This window comes from Neoarius graeffei, chromosome 9 (assembly GCF_027579695.1).
Source record: "Neoarius graeffei isolate fNeoGra1 chromosome 9, fNeoGra1.pri, whole genome shotgun sequence".
Taxonomy (NCBI): Eukaryota; Metazoa; Chordata; class Actinopteri; order Siluriformes; family Ariidae; genus Neoarius; species Neoarius graeffei.
In genome coordinates, this window is record NC_083577.1 from 38,435,115 (window position 1) to 38,462,235 (window position 27,121).

A 27,121-nucleotide genomic window follows, 5' to 3' on the forward strand; every position below is an offset into this window, starting at 1 on the left:
GTTGCTGGCATCAACCTGTAATACAAAAGGCTTATCAAAACGTGGGGCAGACAGAACAGAAGCAGAACACAGAATTGACTTGACATTTTCAAAAGCCATTTGACAGCCAGAAGTCCACACATTTTTCTCCATCCCTCAAAAGATTAGTCAATGGTGCTACCACGGTGGCAAAATTCTTACAAAAACATCTGTAAAACCCCACTAAACCCAAAAATCTCTGCAAATCTTTTTTGTAATTGAAGGTGGGTACTGTTGAATAGCCATAATTTTAGCATCAATAGGGCGCACTTCACCCTTGCCAACAACTTTGCCGAGGTAAGTCACGGTCCCTCTGGCAAATTCACATTTGGATAGGTTCACCGTCAACTGCGCCTCGATCAAGCGATCAAACACTGATTTGAGCCTCTGCAAATGTGATTCCCAAGTGTCCCTGACCAAAATTAAATCGTCCAAATAAACGGCACAGCCCTCTAACCCCGAAATTACCTGATTCATAAGCCACTGAAATGTGGCGGGCGCATTTCTCAGACCGAAGCTCATAACGGTGTAAGAATATAATCCAAACAGAGTGATAAAAGATATTTCCCTGGCCCTTGATGTTAACGGCACCTGCCAATATCCCTTCAAGAGATCAAGTTTCATTACAAACCTGGCAGAGCCTACCAAATCCACACAATCCTCAATGCGAGGCAAAGGAAAACTATCTCCTTTGGTGAGACTATTCACTTTTCTAAAGTCTATACAGAATCTAACCGTTTTGTCGGGCTTCTCTACCAGGATGCATGGAGATGCCCACTCCGAAAAAGAAGGTACAGCAAGGTTATTATCAATCAGGTATTTAATTTCAGTTTCCAAGACTTTGCGTTTTTCTGGTGACACTGTAAAAGCGTTGTCTAATAGGGGCAGAATCAGTAACATCAATATCATGCGCTATCCAGGTGGTTCGAGACGGAGTGTCTCCAAACAGGTCGGGATATTTACATATCAGATGGATTAACTCCCCCCGTTGGGGTTCAGGTATGTACGCAAATATCCCCTCCATCTGCGACAAGCACTCAGTTCTTCAAACGCCCACGAAGAATGCCATCATTTGGATCGACAATTTCATCACCAGTTTCTCCAGCAAAGACAGGAGCAGAGGTTAAGACTGGCTTGGTGCACATAGACTCATAATAGGGCTTCATCAAATTTACATGATACAACATAGATTTTTTTCTACGAAATGGGGTGGACACCAAATAATTCTCGTCAGAAACCTTACGAATAACCGAATATGGGCCATCAGATTTAGACTCAAATGGTGACCCCACTAACTGACGAAGCACCAACACTTGATCCCCAGCTTCAAAAGAGCGACGCTCTACGGCTCGATCATACAAGCTTTTCATTTTCTTTTGTGCGCTCTCCAGATTTGTTCTTGCTATATCCCGAGCCCTGGACAACCTGTCCTTAAACCCAAGCACATAACCTTCAACATTAGTGGGCGGTACAACAGGTTTACCTACATCCCCCAAAACTGAAAAGTCCCCGCACCTTGTGACCGAACACCAAATCATTCAGGCTGAACCCAGTGCTCTCCTGCACAACTTCGCGAGCAGCCAGCATGAGCCATGGTAGGGACTCCTCCCAGTCTGCATCCAGCTGCACGCAGCAGGCGCGGAGGAGAGATTTCATAGACTGATGGAATCTTTTAACGGAACCCTGCGACTGGGCATGATATGCTGTGGATGTAAGGTGTTCTATGTGCAGTTGTCTTAGGACATCAGCAAACACACGGGAAGTAAAATTAGACCCGCGGTCGCTTTGCACAAATCTTGGAATGCCAAAAACAGACAAACTGAATTAAAGCCCGTAGTACCGCTTTCGTAGAGATAGTGCGCAAAGGAAAAGCGAAAGGATAACGAGTGCTCAAGCACATTAGCATAAAAATATAATTACTACCATTCTTCGACCTAGGCAGTGGGCCTACACAATCAATAACAATGTGCTCAAAAGCTTCCCCAACAGCTACAATTGGGCGCAAAGGCACAGGTTTGAGCGTTTGATTTGGCTTACTAGTGATCTGACAGGTATGGCATGTCTTTATATACGTGGACACATCCCTTTTTAAGCGCGGCCAAAAAAAAAGTTCTAAGAACTCGATCATACGTCTTCTTCACGCCCCCATGACCGCACTGGTCATGCGCAACCTGCAATACAGAATTTCAAAATTGAGCAGGAACTACCACCTGGACATAGGCATCCCCCACAAACACCTCCCCTTGCGGTACCCACTTACAGAAGAGAACCCCATTATCCAGGAAGTACCCCCTCGCTGCTCCCAATGCATCTGTGGGGGACAAAACGTTCTTAAACAAAATCAGCCAACCCTGGATCACCAGCCTGTGCATTGCGCAACTCCTCCCCTGACAAAGGAAAGGGCAGGTTAGACAAATCAGGAACACTCAGCACAGACCCCAAACTTTCCCTCTGCACAGCAGTTGGCACCACATGATGACCAGTGCTGCTCATCGACCTTGTCACTGCACAGGCTGGGCTCTCCCCCTCATTACTGGGGGCACAAACAGGTGTACCAGGGGAATCGGACACAGTGGGTGAATGAACGTCACCCCAAACACGGTGCCCCGCAATTGCATTGCCTAAAATAATATGGACTCCATCCACAGGGAGGGCCGGACAAACCCCGAGGACAATTTCCCCCTGCACAAAATCAGACTGGATATTAATTCTGTGTAGGGGAACAGAAACCGTATTCAAACCAATTCCACGAATTAAAATATCACCAGTATATGACTGCTCAGAGAAAGGTAGCACAGACTGTAAAATAAACGAATCTACAGTGCCTGTGTCCCTCAGAATTTTCACCGGAACACTGTTCTGACCTGGGGAAAAAAAACACAGCCATCAGTAATAAAGGGCAAATAGGACATTAAACAATCTTTTGCAAAATCTCTGTCACCCCCTGAGCTCCATGCACACAACTCAATAGAATGCAAAGACCTGGCTAGTGCATTTAGTTTAACATATTTATAAGTCGAGCGCGGTGGTCTATTTTTTAAGGCGGGGCAATCCACCTTCCAGTGCCCAATTTCGCGACAGTAATTGCATACCAAGTCCGTGGCCTGACTTGGCAATAACGTCAAAGGCCCCAGCAATGGCCTACTCACCCCCTGGGCTGCATTTAACCCAGGCTTACCAGCATCATGAGAATTACTTTTATGCGTTAATGTAAATTCATCAGCCAGTTCCGCCGCCTTTTCAGGAGTTTTAGCTTTATGCTCAGAGATGAAGGTAGCTACACGTTCAGGCACAGAAGATTTAAACTGTTCAACTATCATCAAATCAGACAAATCATCAAACGTTTTAATGTCACCGGCAGAGCACCATCGAGTGAAATGCTTGCGCAAATCTCTCGCAAACTCCAGATGCGTTTGTCCTACTTCTTTCCTTGCTTGCCGAAATCTCAGGCGATACGCCTCAGGCACAAGCTCGTATGCCCGCAAAACAGCAGCTTTAACCTTAGAGTAGTCTCTTGCATCCTCCGAGGACAAAGAGGAGTAAGCCTCCTGTGCTTTCCCCTGTAACACACACTCAGTGCGTTTACATGCACATAGAGAAAATCGAATTTCTGCCGTTGCTCGACTGAAATCGAAGTTCTAAATGGCATGGAAACACCTTAGCTAGGCTGAAATTGAACCGAACTTGATTTCTCGTAATCGAGCTACACGACCTAGATTATGCGATTTTTGCCGAGCTACTTAGTGCATGTAAACCCTATCGAGCTACTTACTTCAGCACTGCCCCTTCCGGAAGTGACGAGACCACAAGCGGGAAACACAACAGCCTCGGTCGAGGAAAAAAAAAAAAAAAAAAAGCAAGCCTCGGTCGGCATGACACTTCACCTTAGCCGCCACTTTATTAGGAACACTTGAGTCTGGGCATGTACGCACCCATTTCCAATTAGTTGGTCAGTTATTAGCATGTTAGCAGGCTAACAGTTAATATGTTCACCATTACAGATCAACTTCAACTTAGTGGCCATTTTATTAGGAACACTTCTGTTCGTACATACAAACTACAAACACTTCTTGTGAACACGGAACTAATAACTTTGTTTGTACTCTTGAACAGTGTTGCCAGGTTGGGCGGTTTCCTGCTCAATTGGGCCTTTTCAAGTGTATTTTGGCAGGTTTTGAACGTATTTTGGGCTGGAAAACGTCAGCAACATCTGGCAACACTGCTCTTGAATAGCTCTTCTTCATGACAACAACCGGAAGTGTACCAACACGATGGGGCGTGTAGCGCCACCTGTGGCTCGGGTACACAATGTACCTCACACAATAGCTCGATTTATTTGTGTGTATGTAGGATTGGATTTCTCTGGCACCCCTGCTGGGACCCTTTGCTCGATTACCAACAGCAGCTCGATTTGGATGTGCATGTAAACCATAGTTCGAATTACGGGGGGTACTATACCCCCCAATGAAGACCCAGTACCCCCCAAAGAGACAAAAATATAAGTTTTGGGGGGTCCGATATTTTTTCTGATATTGTGAAAAGGAATATATAATTCAAACCAACTCCCATTCGGCATTCTTATTGTAGGAACATTTTAATGTAAATTGATTTCAGACAGACACCCCTATTGTGGACCGTACCATTTTTAGTCACTGCAGCGCTAGAACGCGCTAGAGCAGGGGTTTTCAAAGTGTGGGAGAGTCAGCCACCCCGCAGAGAGCAAATAAACAACAGTGGCCCTCCCTTACAATTTTTGTTGTTGCTATACTTAATGTTCCATTCGTATTTAAAAAAAATGGGTGTCGTACACATTTTTTTCTTTTACACATTTTAAACATCTGTGCTTTTTGAAAGCATCTTTTTTTTTACACATTTAAAACATATGAGCTTTATTAAAACATCTTTTTTTATACATTTTAAACATCTGTGCTTTTTGAAAACCTCTTTTTTTTTTTTTACACATTTTAAACATCTGTGCTTTTTGAAAACCTCTTTTTTTTTTTTACACATTTTAAACATCTGTGCTTTTTTTAAACATCTTGTTTTACACATTTTAAAAATCGCATAGCATCGTTAGCTAGCACCTCTTGGCAGACAACACACTGTGGCAGTGGAGCATCTTCAGATCCAGTCCATGAAAATCCAAACTTTAAATAATCGTGGTCATACTTCCTTCTTTTTTTGCTTGGCCCAGACTCTGTCTCCTCACTCACTGTAGCTTTAGGTACTAAAAATCGATCCATTTTGTCTCTGGCAAAGGCTAGCTGAAGTTCGCTAAATGTCCACAATAGTAACTTATTCTGGTTTATTTTTCCTCACGTTGCGCCCCCCCCGAAGAACTCTGGCACCCCCTAGGGGAGACGCGCCCCATACTTTGAAAAGCCCTGCGCTAGAAGCAATAGCTTCTAGTCCACACCATATTCAGTTGATTCATCAGATACAGTCCATGGGGTTGCAGCAATTTATACAGTCTGTGGTTTGCAGCAGAAGACGTGCATTGGTAATGTTAGTTGCTAACCAATTTTTAGCCTGTTGAAAATGTGTTATTTTACAACTTTCATTTATTAAAGTGATTTGTTCTTTCAGCTCATGTCACATCTTTATACATTGAATTACTTACTCACTGAGGCCAGAAGGCTACAGTGGACGGACGTTAACATTAGTTACCAACGTTAGTTAGCAAGATAAGCCAAGTCTCTATTTAAATCAAGCTTATTACAGTGTGGTATAGAAACGATTCTCATTTCAAAGGAGAAGAACTCCATATGTTTCCATTCTCATTTTATCATGAATAAATTGTGCCCTTCTGAAATTCATTTGACACATAGGCCCATCCTGTGTGTGTAATTAGGCACAAGAAGTTCTGATGTAGGCCTAGCTAAGCCTATGTAAAATTACAATCAGAACCTCTGGGGACTGGGGACAACATAAAAAGAGCCAGGTAGTAGGCTAGCCTAGGCAAAATAGCCTAGTACATGGATGTTTTCTATTGTTTTTACTTATTCCTTTTGTATTATTTTTAAGATAGTCATAGTTTCATCTGAGTACCCTGTTTGAGTTTATTCACAGAGACAGTAGACCAAACATGAGGAAAAGAAAAGGGCCAGACATCAGGCATTTTTTTGGTGCTAAAAGAGTAAGTAGTAAATATTAGCACTAAGATCTACAGACAATTACAGTACAAGTGTAGGTGCAGTTAGGTTTTATACACTGTTCATGTGAATAAAGAAAATGGGTTCCCAGCAGACAGGAGAGGCACAGCAGGACGAAAGAGAGCAAGACATTCAGCAGGACTGTTCTGCATGTGTGTATATACTGTATGTGACTCATTTGTAGTGTTGATACCCAGTTTGTTCTGACAAAGAAGGTTATACTGCTGTTTTTCTTCTGTGGTAGTGCTGTATGGTTTGTCATGCTTCTTAATGACATTAAAAATTATTGTTCAGAGTTATTGCGTTGAGTTACTGACACCGACTTCCATAGACGAGACTGTAGCAACAAACACCTGTGCTCATCGGACCACTTCCTGGTGTCCGCAACACGTTCAAACAAAGTAAAGAATACATCAGGGTCCTTATCATTAAACTGAGGAATCAACCGCAAACTAGATGACACCTCCTTTGAACACACCCAATTTACCATCCTTAATTAAATCAAGCTTTCGATATTCCAGGTCTAACTTGGCCTTTTCTAAAGCAATACGGTTAGTTTCTAAAGCTTGTCTCAATTTTTTCCTGTTCTATTTCCAGCAACAGCAATTCTTTCCTCTGCTCGAACGTCAATATTTCACCTCCAGGTGGCGTCCCCGGAGCGGACTTTGGGCCAGGTTCCTGAAGCAAAATTCCCTTGTCAAGCAAGGCCCCTTTCAGCGACAGCTTAATGCTATCTTTTAATTTACGGTCCGTGTCTGAAATAGGAATCTTGTAATGGGAGGCAATTTGCAACAGTGTTTCTTTAGTGCAACTGTCCAAATACGACTCACACGGAGTCTCAACAAATGTACTGACATCCATGTTGGAGAAAGTAAAAGCATAAACAAGCACAAATAAAAGTGATCACCCCAACTAACTACAACCCAAAACCCTACTTATACTATACCTAGTCTTCATGCGGTTACAAGCGAGGGGTACTTATGCACTATTACCAGCAGAACGCCGGCTGCGACTGGCAAATCAGCAACAGCCTGCGATTCCACGGAGGTGCTCCCGAGCAATGCTCTACTCGCCTTCACCACAACACTATTATAAAAACAACGCGACGTGCCTCAAAATGAAACACGCCGCTAGACCTACCCAGGGTTAAATCACATTCATTTGAACACTGCTTACTCACCTGATAAGGCTGAATCTCCAACAATGGACAATCCCGCACACTGCACTCACTATCCTCCACAGTGACTAAACCACATGCAAACCAGATACAAAACAACCAATTCAACTAATCTCTAATAGACGAGCCCCCATGTGTTACGTGCAGCTCAAAGACGTAACAACACCAAGAAAAAATACCCAAAAACCAAATTCAAAATACCATGGGTCTTTTACTAAAACACTTGCAAGTTCACAAGCACAGAAAACCAAACACACACAATAAGTGGCCAACGTGAAGCCTAATGCTCACGGGCAACTAACAACTGAGGGAAGTCCAATAAATAAGAGCGCAGGTGAGCTCATCCCGCCAGATGGCAATCAGCGCAGCCACACCCAGGAGCACTCGCAGTCGTCACCATAGACCGTATGGTCGTCACATGCGGATAACGTTATTTATTGACACACACACACACACACACACACACACACACACACACACACACACACACAAGTAAACATGAAAGCGCCGGGCGATAATACACTTACTTAGATTAGATAGAACTTTACTGATCCCTTTGGGAGGGTTTTCTCAGGGAAATTAAAAAGATATAGTCCACAGCCTGGTAAAAAGCAGTCAAAGTAGAGTCCAAAGTCCCCAGAAATCAGACCCTCCAGGATGTTGCGATTTGCAACTTCAACGCAAATTCAACCAATCCCCGCGAATTCAGGGCGGTGTTACAATTATATCCAATCACCACAACTTTCCCGCAAATTTGACCAATCGTTGGCGTCGTCTTGAGGTGACGTCGACAAACTACCTTCCGCCTTACTTCCACTGTTGCCAGATTGGGCGGTTTCCTGCTCAATTGGGCGGTTTCAATTGCATTTTGGCGGGTTTTGAACACATTTTGGACTGGAAAACGCCAGCAGTATCTGGTAACACTGCATGTGCGAGTCAGTGTTTATATAGGCTTAAATTCTGTTACTGAAAGTGTGTTATGTTTACAGTGAAGGACTGTGTGCACTTTACATTATTTTTTACTTAATACAAGAAATTAATGGATGCCAACATTTTTGCCAAAATGGTATTTTATTTTCCATTGTTTAGGCAGCATCAGCATCATACTGTGAGATTCTGTTCAATTTTTTTTTCTTCTATGAAGCCTGAGCCATTTATTTTATTAGTTTATAATTATTGTTTAATTTAGTCTTCAGGAGAGACTGCCTGCACACAGTACTAGTATTAATAGTTTTTTTTCTTACGTGAAAGCTGAGGCATTTATATTATAAGGTAACTTCATGTTGTGCTGTGAGGTTCTATGCACTTTAACTTTTGAACCAACAGGTGCATTTGGATAAGTAAAGCCTATTTTTCTGCATTTTTGTAGTCATGGTAATCTTTTATATTGGTAAAGTTGTTTATAGGACCATTTCTCAGTATTTTTGTTTTTTTTAATCAATAGTTTTTCAGTAATAACTTAATTTAACATACTCAATTTTGATCACAAAAAGAGAAAATCGCAACAATTTCTTGCAACTTTCACGTCCTCCCGCAATGTAATCGCAACAAAAACCTAAAAAACACCGCAACTTATCGCAATTTTTTGGAACCCCCCCCCCGCAACATCAGACATTTTAGCCCGCAACAATCACAAAAAAGGCCCGCGAAATCCTGGGGGGACTGAGAAATGATCATAAATGCCTAAGGGTGCTGTGTCTGCAGCCTTGCTGTGACAGAGTGAATCCCCTCACATGCAGCGGCTGCGTCTTCCCTCAGAGAGATGTAAACACAGATGGTGATGCTCGCAGCTCCAAGTCCGGGCATCATAAGACTGTCTTTATGGAGAAATGTCCCGGGTTACACCAGCGGTTGTTCACGTAAATGATGAGTCCCCCACCTTTGCCTTTCCCGCATGCTTTAGTGTCTCTGTCGGCTCTCACAGCAGTGAATCCCCGCAGGTCCACGTTAGCATCCGGTACAAGGATAGCTTGTCGACCTTACTCGGCAGTGAGTTCACATTCCTCATGATAAGGGAGGGAATGGATGGTTTGTAGCACCGCCGGTTGTCCGCTAGCCTAGCTTTTAGCTTAGCCCCGTCTTTGCAGCCCCTGGGTTTCCTCCTCAGCTCAGCCGGGATGAGGTGTCGTGTCCCAGCTCGTTCCATTGTTTTCAGGGCTAGCAGCTCCTCTCTCGAATAAGCGAGAAAACTGGCTCCTGGTTGCATGTTAAAGTTAAAAATATCCATGGGATATGAAGAAAAACACACTACGTCTTCGTAAGAGGAGCAGAAAAATAAAAAGGTGGGAAAAAAAGAGGTTTAAAGAGCTAACAACTACAGAGCTACTGGAGAGGCAGTCGTCTTCCACAGCACTCAAGGTCACATTTTCTTTACATTTTACTTCACATGTATCAAGGGATATGCATGTCAGGGCTTGAGACCTTGGGACCTGTCATTAAATGTACAACCCTGATTCCAAAAACGTTGGTACAAAGTACAAATTGTAAATAAAAATGGAATGCAATAATTTACAAATCTCAAAAACTGATATTGTATTCACAATAGAATATAGACAACATATCAAATGTCGAAAGTGAGACATTTTGAAATTTCATGCCAAATATTGGCTCATTTGAAATTTCATGACAGCAACACATCTCAAAAAAGTTGGGACAGGGGCAATAAGAGGCTGGAAAAGTTAAAGGTACAAAAAAGGAACAGCTGGAGGACCAAATTGCAACTCATTAGGTCAATTGGCAATAGGTCATTAACATGGCTGGGTATAAAAAGAGCATCTTGGAGTGGCAGCGGCTCTCAGAAGTAAAGATGGGAAGAGGATCACCAATCCCCCCAATTCTACACCGACAAATAGTGGAGCAATATCAGAAAGGAGTTCGACAGTGTAAAATTGCAAAGAGTTTGAACATATCATCTACAGTGCATAATATCATCAAAAGATTCAGAGAATCTGGAAGAATCTCTGCACGTAAGGGTCAAGGCTGGAAAACCATACTGGGTGCCCGTGATCTTCGGGCCCTTAGACGGCACTGCATCACATACAGGCATGCTTCTGTATTGGAAATCACAAAATGGGCTCAGAAATATTTCCAGAGAACATTATCTGTGAACACAATTCACCGTGCCATCTGCCGTTGCCAGCTAAAACTCTATAGTTCAAAGAAGAAGCCGTATCTAAACATGATCCAGAAGTGCAGATGTCTTCTCTGGGCCAAGGCTCATTTAAAATGGACTGTGGCAAAGTGGAAAACTGTTCTGTGGTCAGACGAATCAAAATTTGAAGTTCTTTATGGAAATCAGGGACGCCGTGTCATTCGGACTAAAGAGGAGAAGGACGACCCAAGTTGTTATCAGCACTCACTTCGGAAGCCTGCATCTCTGATGGTATGGGGTTGCATTAGTGCGTGTGGCATGGGCAGCTTACACATCTGGAAAGACACCATCAATGCTGAAAGGTATATCCAGGTTCTAGAGCAACATATGCTCCCATCCAGACAACGTCTCTTTCAAGGAAGACCTTGCATTTTCCAATATGACAATGCCAAACCACATACTGCATCAATTACAGCATCATGGCTGCGTAGAAGAAGGGTCCGGGTACTGAACTGGCCAGCCTGCAGTCCAGATCTTTCACCCATAGAAAACATTTGGCGCATCATAAAACGGAAGATACGACAAAAAAGACCTAAGACAGTTGAGCAACTAGAATCCTACATTAGACAAGAATGGGTTAACATTCCTATCCCTAAACTTGAGCAACTTGTCTCCTCAGTCCCCAGACGTTTACAGACTGTTGTAAAGAGAAAAGGGGATGTCTCACAGTGGTAAACATGGCCTTGTCCCAACTTTTTTGAGATGTGGTTTTGTCATGAAATTTAAAAAGTCACCTAATTTTTCTCTTTAAATGATACATTTTCTCAGTTTAAACATTTGATATGTCATCTATGTTCTATTCTGAATAAAATATGGAATTTTGAATCTTCCACATCATTGCATTCCATTTTTATTTACAATTTGTACTTTGTCCCAACTTTTTTGGAATTGGGGTTGCACTATATGTACTGATACTTTAACTATGCCTATCATGTAATATACTATGCTTTTTATCTACCATATACCACTAAATACACTGCACATGTATGTAACTGTCCACAAAGTATTTGCACCACTCGTTACACTCTTACTTGCACTGTGACTGGTTACTGCCAACTGCACTACCTCACTTCCTCCCACACAGAGCTGTATATTCTATTACTTGCTCTTATTGGTAATGTTTTATTTCTTTTGGTATTTTGTATTTTAGTTTTTTATACGTATAATGCTATTTAGTTTTTGTATTGATCTTGTGCAATGCAGAAATGTTATTGGATACTAGGGGTGGGCAAAAATATCGATACGGCGATATATCGCGATACTTTGTCTTCCGATTCAATATCGATACTCAAAATTTGAATATCGATATTTTTTCAAATAATAAATCATGTTTCAGACGGGTTGTAAATCCAGTACGACTTCCGCACCTCCGCTCCGCAAGGTGTCGCTACCTCACTGCAAGGCACTCTTCGTCTTCTTTTTTTCCCGGTGGTTGCAGTGAGGAAAAAAAACAAGCAAGCATGGCTGTTAACGTAAACCTAGAGACGCCACCGAACTTTAAGGCAGATGTTTGGAGGCACTTTGGATTCCAAAGGAAAGGAGAAAAAAAAACAAACAAACAAACAAACAAAAAAAAAAAACAGTGAGCTGGACAAAGAGTACGCACTTTGCAAAACCTGTTTTGCTCCAATTAGATATTCAGGTAACACAACAAACTTGCGAACTTACTTAGCACGACACCACCCCGACATATTAGCTCAGCCGGAGCCACCGAAACCCGACCCGAAGCAAACTACACTGGACAGCGCTAAAGTCCTCCCGTCTACTTCAGTGATGTGTGACTTACTGTAACTGTGAACTTAATTTTGTCATTTAAGGCCAAAGGCAAGAAGCTGCACTTTATTTTGCATTTTCAATTTTAGTGTGTGTAAGACACTGCATTTTATTTTGAGTATTTACTCAAAGTTCAGAAGAAACATGATTCACTGAGGTTTCAATTCAGTTTCAGTGTGTGGACACTGACCCACACTGCACTTTGTTTCATAATTGTGCTCAGGGAGACTAAGATGCCCACTGCACTTTTCAATGTGTTCCAGACAGTATGCTGTTCCTGCAAATATGTTGTAACTTGTGCTTGTATAGTTACAATAAAATGGCATGGCTAATTTGAATTACATTGTTTTGACTCAGTTTGTCCAATGAATTATCACTATCATCTGATGTACATACAACTCGGATTTTAAGATGCATAATGCAGTTTACATTTTTCAGTGAACTATGTAGAATATCGCAATATATCGCAATATCGTATCGTGACTCAAGTATCGTGAGGTCCTTGGCAATACCCGCCCCTACTGGATACCTTGAATTTCCCTCTGGGATTAATAAAGTATCCACAAAAAATACTCCATCCATCATCTGTAGCCACTTATCCTGTTCTACAGGGTCACATGCAAGCTGGAGTCTATCCCAGCTGACTATGGGCGAGAGGCGGGGTACACCCTGGACAAGTCGCCAGGTTATCGCAGGGCTGACACAGAGACAAACAACCATTCACACACATTCACAACTACGGTCAATTTAGAGCCACCAATTAGCCTAACCTGCATGTCTTTGGACTGTGGGGGGAAACCGGAGCACCCAGAGGAAACCCACGCAGACACGGGGAGAACATGCAAACTCCACACAGAAACTCCACACTCCACCCTTGCCGAACACTGGGCTCGAACCCAGGACCTTCTTGCTGTGAGGCGATAGTGCTAACCACTACACCACTGTGCCGCCCACAAAAAATACTCAAGTTAATCAAAAGAATTTTAATTTTGAACTGGTTCACCATTTTGACAACGCATGTCAAGTCAGCGAGAAAACACTGGGAGTGACATCATCGGAGTGAAATATCGGGAATTATGTAAATCAGGTCTGGGATGTATTTTGTATGAAAAATGCAAGTTGTTCAATACAAGATAAACTTCTATTCTTTAAATCAACGTGTGACTTCCTTTTTATTATATCGTCAAACTCATAAAGTATGCAAATGTATGAAAACAATCAATATCCATGAGTGAAGATATTGGAAAATATGTTTCTCAATGGGCGGCACGATGGTGTAGTGGTTAGCACTGTTGCCTCACAGCAAGAAGGTTCTAGGTTCAAGCCCAGTGGCTGACAGAGGCCTTTCTGTGTGGAGTCTGCATGTTCTCGCCATGTCTGCGTGGGTTTCCCCGACAGTCCAAAGACATGGAGGTTAGGCTAATTGGTGGTTCTAAATTGACCGTCAGTGTGAATGTGTGTGTGTGAATGGTTGTTTGTCTCTGTGTGTCAGCCCTGCGATGACCTGGTGACTTGTCTAGGGTGTACCCCGCCTCTCACCCATAGTCAGCTGGGATAGGCTCCAGCTTGCATGCGACCCTGTAGAAAAGGATAAGCGGCTATGGATGGATGTTTCTCAATGTCCCAGATGTAGCTCATATGAAAAATGTGATTGCCATATTTCTGAGTCAAACACTTGCATCTATTTTCTATAATTAAAAAAAAAATAATAATAATAATATATATATATATATATATATATATATATATATATATATATAAAATAATATAATTTAAAAATGAATAAAATTATAAAAAAATGTAATAATAATAATATAAAAGAGTTTTAAAAGATGTCAAGACCAAATAGGGAGTGAGGGTTGGCCCTTCTTAATGCTTAAAGACTCAAGATTTGACATGGACTTGCATTTCCTGGCATGACCATCTCTGTTTTATAATACAGATTTTATTAATATTCTGCTGATATGAATATTTTGAGAATAAAGATCTTACCTGCATAACTGTGTGTTATTGTTTCCTTGTTCACTCCCTTGTCTGTCCTGTGTATCATGCTGCTGTGTCCCAAACTGTAAGTCTCTTCCTCTTCCTGGGTTGAAGGCTTCTGTTGCTGTTGTTGCACTCTCTTTTTCAGAGGAAATGGGAAAATCCCTCTGGACACCTTGATCTTCTACACTTAACTTCATCTTTTCACTTTCTCTCTTTAGCTCCTCTAAATCTTTCTTCAGGCTCTCACAGTGGGTCAACAATGTGCAGTTCTCATTTTCTAGACTGTCCACCTGTGTGAGGATTTTGTACAAAAACAGGTAAGGTCAAAATAATAACTGCAGTAACAGGATAGGAAACAAACTAACCTCACAGCACAATTACTGCAATTCATTTTGACTTATTTTGTCTATTTAGCTTGCAATTCTCCTTCATGTACTATTTCTTCCTCTCTCACCGTATGTTGGAGCTGCTTTAGCTCCTCCTTGGCCTGCAGGTATTGAACTTCATAGTTCTGCTTGTCCTCAGAGCTGGCCTGTTTGATTTGATTGTTCTCCTCCTTCTCTATGCTCTTATCTGGTATGCTGTTGTCAAAATCTTTTTGTCTGGCTTTCTTCTTCTCTGTGTTCTCTTGACTCCACCCCAGGGCTCTCTTCTTCCTAAAGGTGAAATTAAATCATTCAGGTACTCTTAATGCCATGTTATTGTGAAGGAACATTACACAGAGTGACAGAGTGATGAAAGTACCTTGTAGGAGTAGTAGAGACAGAATTGTCCTGAGTATCAACAGAAGGGTCATCAGAAGGACTGGAATCTGAAGAGTTGAAAACAATTATGAAAAGAAGCTTGCAACCAACAAATACAGAGGGATAAACATGTATAAAATAGGTCTTTACCTGCACCTGTGAGAGAAGGAGAACTAATGGTGGTGCTGCGTGTTGTTTCAATGAATGACATGGGTATAGAAGGCTGGAGAGGAAAACACATATGGATTAAAAACTACGTATATATGATTATACAAGCAGTTTCAAAACTGTAATGTGCACAGTCTCTAATTATGAATCCATAAGATTCTTAAAATGCATCTACTCATGTTGAAACATAACATGCATTCAACTTAAAAATAATAATCTATACATTATATTGCTAAAAAGTATGTTGACACCTGAACATCACACCCATTCGAATGCCAACTGCACCCCAGGCCTCCTCACTCGACTTCATTGCCTGACATCACTAATGCTCTTGTGACTGAGTGGGAACAAATTCCCACAACCACACTCCATAACTGAGTGGAAAGCCTTCCCTGTAGAGTGGAGGTTATTGTAACAGCAAAGGGGGAATAAATCTGGAATGGGATGTTCAAAAAGCGCATATGGATGTGATGGGCAGGGGTCCACATACTTTTGTTCATATAATTTATATGGTCTCACTCAAATGTCCTTCTTTGAAGGTAAGACAGTTCTTATTTCAGGGGGGTCCCAACCTAGGGGTCATAACCCCATGTGGGCTTCAAAACTCACAATGTCTTTTTTATTAATGTAATTTACAAATTGCTATTAAAAATATATAACTCTCTCTCTCTCTCTCTCTCACTATGAAGATGGATTTTGTGGGTAACTAATTTGAAATGTTACCACAAGTTGTATTATCAAGCTAGATATGAATGGATTTATGTGTAAATTGTTTGTAGGAGTGTATACACACATGTTAGAAGACTAACAAATGTAAACCTTGACTGATCAACTGTCATTCTTATAATTTGCGATGAATTACTGCACTTTATATACAGATGATGTCGTCAAGTTCAAACCTCTTATCTGTTTCAAATACACACATTATTTAGACTCATCATTTCATATTAAATATTATAATTATATATTATATCTATATACTCTATAAAATAGTGCAACTCAACACAACTTACAGGAACAGTTATGAATAACATGATACCCTTAGGAGGTAATGTATATTTGATATGATGACCGCTGTGATTTTTTTTTTTCCAGTGGATGAAATCTAGCTTAAGTCAGTTCCATTTGTCATGGCATCGGGTCAATTTTTTTTAAAATAGTTTTGTCATAATTTGTCCTCTACTAGTGGAAAGGAAACTCTGTTGATTAGCAGTAATGCTTTTTTTTTTAACTCAGCTTTTGTTGCAAAACATTTTCTTTTGACCTCTCTATATATGTATGTGTGTATGTGAGTCAACAGTAATTCAACTTCTTCAAAAGTACTTCTTTTTTTGCTGCTTTGTAGCCATTTTGTGCTTTCTGCTCTGGAGATTTATAGCCATCACCAAACGCAAATCAGCTATGGCATGCACATGCCCAGTCATTTACAGGTGATTGCCATTTATCAATATACACGTGCATTCAATGACAATCAGCATTTATGAAATCGAGCATCCTTTTTTAGTTCAGATTGGCTTATGCAAACACCACTTTACTCAAAGATGATGGGGCCCAATGTACATGCTATTTTAATCCAGACATAATGCACTCAAGCTGGAGTTTAGGATTAAAAAATGGCTAAATGTCTTTGTCCATCTATCACCAGTGACTGTGATTCAGTTGAACAACAGAATTCAAGCAAATTAAGACAAAAATCTGCCAAAACCTTTCCTGAATATGGATTTACATGCATGATGGTAAATAACGAGCAGATACCAAAATGCCGACGCTCACAGAAAATTAATAATGTCCATTTGGGATCATGTGTCTAAAAATTTTGTGAACCCCTATCTTATTGGTTTATGTGTACCATGACCAAAACAGAAATGTTTCCAAAATAGAAGCAATGTAAGAATTGCAGAATTCAGGATTTACTGCATTAGATCATTTAAAAAAAAAAAAAAAGACTGACCCTGGATCGGAGCTGGCGCACAAGGTCCTGCTCCATCCTCAACAAAGCAGTATTCTTCTCATTCAAAGCTGCAGTCCTCTGCTCGTGTTCCAACTGAAGCATAGACCCATCACCACGCAGTTCAGTACAATGGATTATATAATGCATTTTACACTACTGAACCATGTTTTACTCTAAACAAGGAGATGATTAAAAGATACTATCCTGTACCATGTGAAAACACGACATTACCTGCTGTCTGTTATTCTCCTCCTGCAACAACTTTTGCAAATTTTTCTCACTGTTTCAAAAGACATACACAAGACTATATATAACATTATAAGACGTATGTTAGAAGAATATTTTTTGCAAATGACAGGATTAATTTCTCACTGCTCTTTATAGGTTTTCTTGTATCCAGTTTGCTCCTCATCAGAATCTTCAGGCTCTTCTTCAACTGTACAATTCCTGAGAATAACAAATAATTACCAGACACGTGCATGAACACAGAGAGAGAGAGAGAGAGAGAGAGAGAGATTCAGACAAATATACACAAACATACCTGAATTGTGGGTTGGGGTTCATGTGGCAGAACCAGTTTTTAGGGAGCAATTTCTCATCAATGCAATCTGGGAGTTTCCGCCACTTGTGACAACCATTACATTGAACCCAGGTTTGATCTGGCCGCTTCCTGCAAGTCCACATAAGCACACAAATCACTTTCAGCCGTCAACAACACAATGTGATGAGACTTTATTTATTGGGCCAGATAGAGCATGGGGCACATGAACTAGACTCAAATCAAACACAGTACCACAGACAATACAGAAGCATCAGTTCCACCAGGTTAGTGTATAAACATAAACAGGAGTCTATAAATTAAATATTCAATGACAGATTTCCTTCCATATTTCACCTGATGCTGATAAGAGACAAAGTCTAAAGTAGAGTTATGTGCAGGATTGTTTCTTTTCATCCAAATCATGCTGCTCTTGGAGTTTTTTCTGCCTGATATCAACATTAGTTGTTTTTTTTCTCAAAATATAAACAGATAAGTAATGTAAACAACCCTGAGATACTTGATTTGTGTCAACAGGAGCTCAAGACTTTTAATAGAGTTGTACTAAACGTTACTAGAAATGTATTTCACACATGACCATTTACTCCTGCTCCCGTGAGTAGTTTGCTATGCAGGTGTGTGTGTGTGTGTGTGTGTGTGTGTGTGTGTGTGTGTGTGCGCGCTTTAAAACTTACACAGTATCTTCAAATGCTTGAGTGCAGTTTTCATATTGATAACAGACTTTCTTCCAATATTCCTCAAGCTTATTACCTACAGTCTGCATGGTTTTCCTGCACAGACACAAAGAACATCCTAACAGAACTCACACACAACCCACAGTCTGGCATCCACCAAAATCTTGCCGTCCATCAAAACTAGAAGACCAGGAGAGAAGACTCTTGGTCATAAAGGCCACCAGGAACCACATGTCAATACTAAAAGACCTACAGGATTTCATGACCAACAGAGGGAAACCTGTGAATCACACAATATTAAAGATATTGCACAGAGTTGGCCTGTGGGCAAGAAGAAAGCCGTTTCTCAAAAACAGTGTTGTTTTCGTTAACGATGACGAAATGATTTCGTTAACGCACCTTTTTTCATGACTAAAACGAGACAGTAATGAACTAAACATAACTCTTTGATCACGAAAATATGACAAGACGTATCTGTTGTTTTCGTTGACGAGACGAAAATGTTAGTGGGTTGGCTATAGGACTATCAAAATGCATGGCGTTTCCTCCAACGGTGCGTGCAACCTGTCTGCCAAATGCTGAAAATATCAGCAATGCACCTGCATCCAGTCCTTGTTTGTTCACGCCCACCACCAGGCATGTCTGGGCACAGTGCACACCAGGGCAGCCACACAGTTCATGGACCATCGGCAACGCCAGCACAAGGGCTTGGTGGGCGGAAAAGACGCGATGATTTATGGACATACTTTACACATAATCCAGCAGAAAATAAAACAGAATGCCTTGTAGTGGGAGACAGAGGTACACGCTGTGGCTATAAACTACGTGGCAAGAATACGACCAACCTCAAGAGGCATCTAAATGGTCACCATGCTGCTATTTCTGCAACAGTAAGTTAACGTTACGAGAAGTCCTGTTAACAGATCATGTATACCTTTGCTAGCTTTGGTTAATGTCACTCAACAATCGGTCTGTGATGAATTTCCTATGAAGTTTTCCGAAACACCGTGACCTGGCGAAAATGAACGGGACCGCTAGCTTCATGCTAAAGTTGGCTTGGTTAAGCTAACTTAAATTCAATTAACATGTCATGAGTAAAACTTGTCCTGCAGGGATTTCTGGTGGGACAGCAACTGAATGCTTTGTCATATATTGACCCATATTGGAGTTACTGTGAAACATACGGGGGAAAAGTAGCTCTTCAGACCTGTTGCTGTGCCTTAATATGTCTAAATGACCAGCAGCACACCTGGCTACTCTAACGTTAGCAGCATGTTTAGCCATCATATTTACATTAAGGACAGCGTGGTCATCTTCTAGTTGTGTGTTCATGATGACATGTTTGTGCTCTATCAGTGCATTGTGACATGTTAAACAGAGGCAGAAACACGAGTCTGTGAACAATGAAGTATACACACTAGCAGACATCCCAACCTGCAGAAGCTCATTTCAGGAAGGTGTCATGACACATGACTTTTTTCCCATCAGCGGGGGGTGTGTGTGTGTGTCACGACACAGCCCTGAAATGAGTTTGGATGTCTGTAAACCAAGCAGGATGCTCTTTGTCTAGCATGCACTACATGAACAGGCACACACGCAGACTCTCATGCTCTCCCTCGCGCATTCCGTCATATGCGCGATGCAGACATTAATGTTTTGCGTGCACGCTCTTGCTCGCTTGCTCTAGATTCTGGGAGATATTATCCAATTTGCGGGCATCAGGGGGCCACTGTCAATGTGGGAGACTCCCGGAACTTTTAGCGTTTATGTAGCGAGGATGCACACTAGACAGCATTTATGTAGAGAGCAGCACACTAGACAGCGTTTATGTCGAGAGCATGTGCACTAGACAGCGTTTATGTCGAGAGCATGCGCACTAGACAGCGTTTATGTCGAGAGCATGCGCACTAGACAGCGTTTATGTCGAGAGCATGCGCACTAGACAGCGTTTATGTAGAGAGCATGCGCACTAGACAGCGTTTATGTAGAGAGCATGCGCACTAGACAGCGTTTATGTAGAGAGCATGCGCACTAGACAGCGTTTATGTAGAGAGCATGCGCACTAGACAGCGTTTATGTAGAGAGCATGCGCACTAGACAGCGTTTATGTAGAGAGCATGCGCACTAGACAGCGTTTATGTAGAGAGCATGCGCACTAGACAGCGTTTATGTAGAGAGCATGCGCACTAGACAGCGTTTATGTAGAGAGCATGCGCACTAGACAGCGTTTATGTAGAGAGCATGCGCACTAGACAGCGTTTATGTAGAGAGCATGCGCACTAGACAGCGTTTATGTAGAGAGCATGCGCACTAGACAGCGTTTATGTAGAGAGCATGCGCACTAGACAGCGTTTATGTAGAGAGCATGCGCACTAGACAGCGTTTATGTAGAGAGCATGCGCACTAGACAGCGTTTATGTAGAGAGTATGTTATGCACAACTTGTCAACCTCAATTACAATTTTCTATCTCTATATTGGCCTAATTTAATGTTTTAAAGTAATTATTTTTGACTAAAATGAATGACTAAAACTGGACTAAAACCAGACCAAAACTATCAAGGATGGAATTGACTAAAACTAATAAGCATTTCGTCCAAAAGACTAAGACTAAATCAAAAATGGCTGCCAAAAACAACACTGCTCAAAAAGGTCCATCTGGTGTGCCATAATCTTATCTCTTCTCTATCTGCTATTCCTCCTCCTGATATTTCCTCTCCTATCACTGATTGTTCTATCTTTTCCAGTGCTTTGAGTTTATCTGTTATCATTCTGTTCATATGATTGCCATTTTGTTTTCTGTGTCTCCTGTCGGTCATGTTTTCTTTTGGTTGATTTGCTTCTCCTTCCATTTCATGCCATTACTTTGTAAAGTTTCCTTGGGTTGGTGAAAGGCGCTATGTAAATAAAACTTGGTGTTGTTATTGTTGAATGAGATGAATGTTCTAGAGTGGCTTAGTCAATGCCCTGATAACAATAAATCCAACTGAAAAATCACTGTAATGTCTTGAAGGTTGCCGTCTCGAAAATCAACTACCCTTTCTCTTGAACAGGTCTGCAAAGAGGAGTAGGGAAAGAACCCCAGGCAGACTGGTTACCTGAAAATGTTTAGTCAAGTCTTTTGTTAATAGCTTTTTATTAGGAAAAAGAGCAGATCTCGATGGATCTCAAGCATGGAATGTTTTGGTAAACTGGGATGTATGGATGCTATCACCCACCACCACTCCCTCTCATGCAGTTACTCAGGTTTGTTGACGATGGAGTGGCTGGCCGCTTTATGTCCCAGAGGCTCCCTCATGTCTGTGTTACCTTCTGGTTCTCTCTTTTAGTTATGATGTACAACCCCGATTCCAAAAAAGTTGGGACAAAGTACAAATTGTAAATAAAAACAGAATGCAATAATTTACAAAATCTCAAAAACTGATATTGTATTCACAATAGAACATAGACAACATATCAAATGTTGAAAGTGAGACATTTTGAAATTTCATGCCAAATATTTGCTCATTTGAAATTTCATGACAGCAGCACATCTCAAAAAAGTTGGGACAGAGGCAATAAGAGGCTGGAAAAGTTAAAAGGTACAAAAAAGGAACAGCTGGAGGACCAAGTTGCAACTCATTAGGTCAATTGGCAATAGGTCATTAACATGACTGGGTATAAAAAGAGCATCTTGGAGTGGCAGCGGCTCTCAGAAGTAAAGATGGGAAGAGGATCACCAATCCCCCCAATTCTGCACCGACAAATAGTGGAGCAATATCAGAAAGGAGTTCGACAATGTAAAATTGCAAAGAGTTTGAACATATAATCATCTACAGTGCATAATATCATCAAAAGATTCAGAGAATCTGAAAGAATCTGTGTGTAAGGGTCAAGGCTGGAAAACCATACTGGGTGCCCGTGATCTTCGGGTCCTTAGACGGCACTGCATCACATACAGGCATGCTTCTGTATTGGAAATCACAAAATGGGCTCAGAAATATTTCCAGAGAAGATTATCTGTGAACACAATTCACCATGCCATCCGCTGTTGCCAGCTAAAACTCTATAGTTCAAAGAAGAAGCCGTATCTAAACATGATCCAGAAGCGCAAACGTCTTCTCTGGGCCAAGGCTCATTTAAAATGGACTGTGGCAAAGTGGAAAACTGTTCTGTGGTCAGACGAATCAAAATTTGAAGTTCTTTATGGAAATCAGGGACGCCATGTCATTTGGACTAAAGAGGAGAAGGACGACCAAAGTTGTTATCAGTGCTCAGTTCAGAAGCCTGCATCTCTGATGGTATGGGGTTGCATCAGTGCGTGTGGCATGGGCAGCTTACACATCTGGAAAGACACCATCAATGCTGAAAGGTATATCCAGGTTCTAGTGTCATGGTCCTACCTGTGGGCTTCTCTCTTCAGGTAACATCTTCACTCAGCATTACCGGCCACGCCCGCACTCACTTCCTCTTATTAACTTCCAGTGGCTGTCATTGGCTGTTGCCGACCACCTGCTTCCCCCGTGTGTATTTAAGCTGCAGTCCTCCCAAGCTTCTGTGTCAGATCGTCTGCAATTTCCAGCGTGATAACCTGCTCTGTGTTCCTACTACTCTGACGATATTCTGTTCCGTCTGACTGTGTCTGCTCTCCAGCCCTGGTAACCTGATCTGCCTTCTGTCCTGTCTACTCTGCCTCTTGCCTGCTTCTCCTGTACCTTCGCCTGATCTCCAGCTTGCTGAGGGACTACTGCTGGGAGACTGCCTGAAACCCAAGTGCTGTCAGCCTACAGCCACACCTCTCTGACAATGCCTGATCCTGTCTGATCTCAGAAGCTAAGCAGGGTCGGGCCTGGTCAGTACTTGGACGGGAGACCTCAGACGTCACCACCACGCTCCCACCAGCCATCCCTGCCTCTCAGTCCTCCTGCCACTGAACTTCTCACACACACATTCTCCCAACTCCCTTTTCCCCTGTTATTATTAAACTGTGGTTTGAGTGCATTTGATCTCCTCTCCTGTCTGGTCCCTGACATCTAGAGCAACATACTGTATGCTCCCATCCAGATGACGTCTCTTTCAGGGAAGACCTTGCATTTTCCAACATGACAATGCCAAACCACATACTGCATCAATTACAGCATCATGGCTGTGTAGAAGAAGGGTCCGGGTACTGAACTGGCCAGCCTGCAGTCCAGATCTTTCACCCATAGAAAACATTTGGCGCATCATAAAACGGAAGATACGACAAAAAAGACCTAAGACAGTTGAGCAACTAGAATCCTACATTAGACAAGAATGGGTTAACATTCCTATCCCTAAACTTGAGCAACTTGTCTCCTCAGTCCCCAGACGTTTACAGACTGTTGTAAAGAGAAGAGAAAAGGGGATGTCTCACAGTGGTAAAAATGGCCTTGTCCCAACTTTTTTGAGATGTGTTGTCATGAAATTTAAAATCACCTAATTTTTCTCTTTAAATGATACATTTTCTCAGTTTAAACATTTGATATGTCATCTATGTTCTATTCTGAATAAAATATGGAATTTTGAAACTTCCACATCATTGCATTCCGTTTTTATTTACAATTTGTACTTTGTCCCAACTTTTTTGGAATCGGGGTTGTATTAGTTAGTCTTGTCAGAGGAGCTGCTTACACTCAGGACCCAATGTACACTGTTCTTAACCATTAGGTGACGACGAGCATGCCTCAGGGATCAATAAAGTTCTATCTAATCTAACAATCTGTGTTTCTCTCACCTCACTCACTCTGTCTCTCTCTCTGTTGAGTTACATGTCGATCCTGAGACACCGATGATGCTGACCTCTTCTGCTCTTTGGACCTGCCTGATCCATCCTGATGCCCTACGTCTGGCTGGAGTCTCATCACATTGCTTCTGTGGAGGATGGCCCCATATGGACAGTTGAAAGTTGCACTTAGGAGGTGGTTCTGGACATTTGCAGTTTTGCTATGATAGTTGAGGACTACAATTGCCATGATAACTTTAGGACCACAGTTGTCATGAACAGTTTTGCACTCAAGTCACAATCAATGAACAGCTGATAACTTCAACAAAATAGACTTCATGCTAAAACTATAATGAATTTCCCGGTTACACAGTTGCACTTTTTGACCATAGGACACACTTCTAGAAGCAAGTTATTTACAACTCCGATTCCAAAAAAGTTGGGACAAAGTACAAATTGTAAATAAAAACGGAATGCAATAATTTACAAATCTCAAAAACTGATATTGTATTCACAATAGAACATTGACAACATATCAAATGTCGAAAGTGAGACATTTTGAAATTTCATGCCAAATATTGGCTCATTTGAAATTTCATGACAGCAACACATCTCAAAAAAGTTGGGACAGGGGCAATAAGAGGCTGGAAAAGTTAAAAGGTACAAAAAAGGAACAGCTGGAGGACCAAATTGCAACTCATTAGGTCAATTGGCAATAGGTCATTAACATGACTGGGTATAAAAAGAGCATCTTGGAGTGGCAGCGGCTCTCAGAATTAAAGATGGGAAGAGGATCACCAGTCCCCTAATTCTGCACCGACAAATAGTGGAGCAATATCAGAAAGGAGTTCGACAGTGTAAAATTGCAAAGAGTTTGAACATATCATCTACAGTGCATAATATCATCAAAAGATTCAGAGAATCTGGAAGAATCTCTGTGCATAAGGGTCAAGGCTGGAAAACCATACTGGGTGCCCGTGATCTTCGGGCCCTTAGACGGCACTGCATCACATACAGGCATGCTTCTGTATTGGAAATCACAAAATGGGCTCAGGAATATTTCCAGAGAACATTATCTGTGAACACAATTCACCGTGCCATCCGCCGTTGCCAGCTAAAACTCTATAGTTCAAAGAAGAAGCCGTATCTAAACATGATCCAGAAGTGCAGACGTCTTCTCTGGGCCAAGGCTCATTAAAAATGAACCGTGGCAAAGTGGAAAACTGTTCTGTGGTCAGACGAATCAAAATTTGAAGTTCTTTATGGAAATCAGGGACGCCGTGTCATTCGGACTAAAGAAGAGAAGGACAACCCAAGTTGTTATCAGCGCTCAGTTCAGAAGCCTGCATCTCTGATGGTATGGGGTTGCATTAGTGCGTGTGGCATGGGCAGCTTACACATCTGGAAAGACACCATCAATGCTGAAAGGTATATCCAGGTTCTAGAGCAACATATGCTCCCATCCAGACGACGTCTCTTTCAGGGAAGACCTTGCATTTTCCAACATGACAATGCCAAACCACATACTGCATCAATTACAGCATCATGGCTGCGTAGAAGAAGGGTCCGGGTACTGAACTGGCCAGCCTGCAGTCCAGATCTTTCACCCATAGAAAACATTTGGCGCATCATAAAACGGAAGATACGACAAAAAAGACCTAAGACAGTTGAGCAACTAGAATCCTACATTAGACAAGAATGGGTTAACATTCCTATCCCTAAACTTGAGCAACTTGTCTCCTCAGTCCCCAGACATTTACAGACTGTTGTAAAGAGAAAAGGGGATGTCTCACAGTGGTAAACATGGCCTTGTCCCAACTTTGAGATGTGGTGTCATGAAATTCAAAATCACCTAATTTTTCTCCTTAAATGATACATTTTCTCAGTTTAAACATTTGATATGTCATCTATGTTCTATTCTGAATAAAATATGGAATTTTGAAACTTCCACATCATTGCATTCCGTTTTTATTTACAATTTGTACTTTGTCCCAACTTTTTTGGAATCGGGGTTGTATAATCATGCTATCTGTTATCACCCACATGAGGAAGGATTCCCTTTTGAGTCTGGTTCCTCTCAAGGTTTCTTTCTCATGTCATCTCACAGAGTTTTTCCTTGCCACTGTCACCACAGGCTTCCTCATTCAGGAACAATAATTTTATTCAGGATAAATGTATTAGTTCATATGTTTAAAATATTTATTTTTCTGTAAAGCTGCTTTGTGACAATGTCTATTGTTGAAAGCGCTATACAAATAAACTGACTTAACTTCACTTGACTATCTGTAGTTGCTGCCAAAGGTGTCTCTATGTAATACTGACTCTGGGGGGTATATTCTTAAGAATTGAGGAAATTTCAGTCCTGTCAATTAAATGTCCTTACCTGTACAGCATTCCTACTTGCTTTCCAAGAGGGCAGGGCACCAATGATTATTGGGGGCAATTGTTCGTGCATCTAGGTCAAGTTTGTGTGCATCACTACAGACAAAGAATCTATCATGCAAAATTAGCCATACTGAGCAACTATGCAAGGTAGATTAGCATATTGTAAAATAAAGTAAGCAAATCTGAAACTTCTTCGGTAACCAGTTTAATGCAATGCTTCATAATGTCACATTCGCGCATGTTGACACTTGGCACACCTTGAACTGTCACTATCGTCCACACGCATTTGCCCTGTAAGTGAGCAGCATACGCCTGCAAGGACTAATTATTATAAAGTACACCTGTTCCTGATCAGAGTGCAATCACAGTGCGCACATAAGGACACCAATAACAAAGCGAATAAATTAAGCACAAATCACAGATAACTTGATGCATTGGGATTGATAGATGCAATTAATATTAGCGCAAAAATATTAGATAACATAGATCTGTAACTCGGCCGGCACGGTGGTATAGTGGTTAGCACTGTCACCTCATAGCAAGAAGGTTCTGGGTTCGAGCCCAGTGGCCGACTGGGGCCTTTCTGTGTGGAATTTGCATGTTCTCCCCGTGTCTGCGTGGGTTTCCTCCGGGTGCTCCGGTTTCCCCCCACAGTCCAAAGGCA

General features: G+C 41.6%; 1 protein-coding gene across 1 annotated transcript in view; it reads right to left on the minus strand.

The window, feature by feature from the left end:
• LOC132891651 (MORC family CW-type zinc finger protein 3-like) overlaps positions 1-27,121 on the minus strand; it is a 168,452-nt gene that overhangs the window by 25,584 nt on the left and 115,747 nt on the right. Inside the window, exons 10-18 of the mRNA XM_060929443.1 lie at positions 18,353-18,448; positions 17,661-17,789; positions 17,492-17,566; positions 17,351-17,399; positions 17,120-17,212; positions 15,151-15,223; positions 15,002-15,068; positions 14,712-14,913; positions 14,264-14,547 (exon numbers count right to left, since the gene is read on the minus strand). Coding sequence (XP_060785426.1) covers positions 14,264-14,547; positions 14,712-14,913; positions 15,002-15,068; positions 15,151-15,223; positions 17,120-17,212; positions 17,351-17,399; positions 17,492-17,566; positions 17,661-17,789; positions 18,353-18,448 — 1,068 coding nt within the window. The remainder of the gene's footprint in view (positions 1-14,263; positions 14,548-14,711; positions 14,914-15,001; positions 15,069-15,150; positions 15,224-17,119; positions 17,213-17,350; positions 17,400-17,491; positions 17,567-17,660; positions 17,790-18,352; positions 18,449-27,121) is intronic.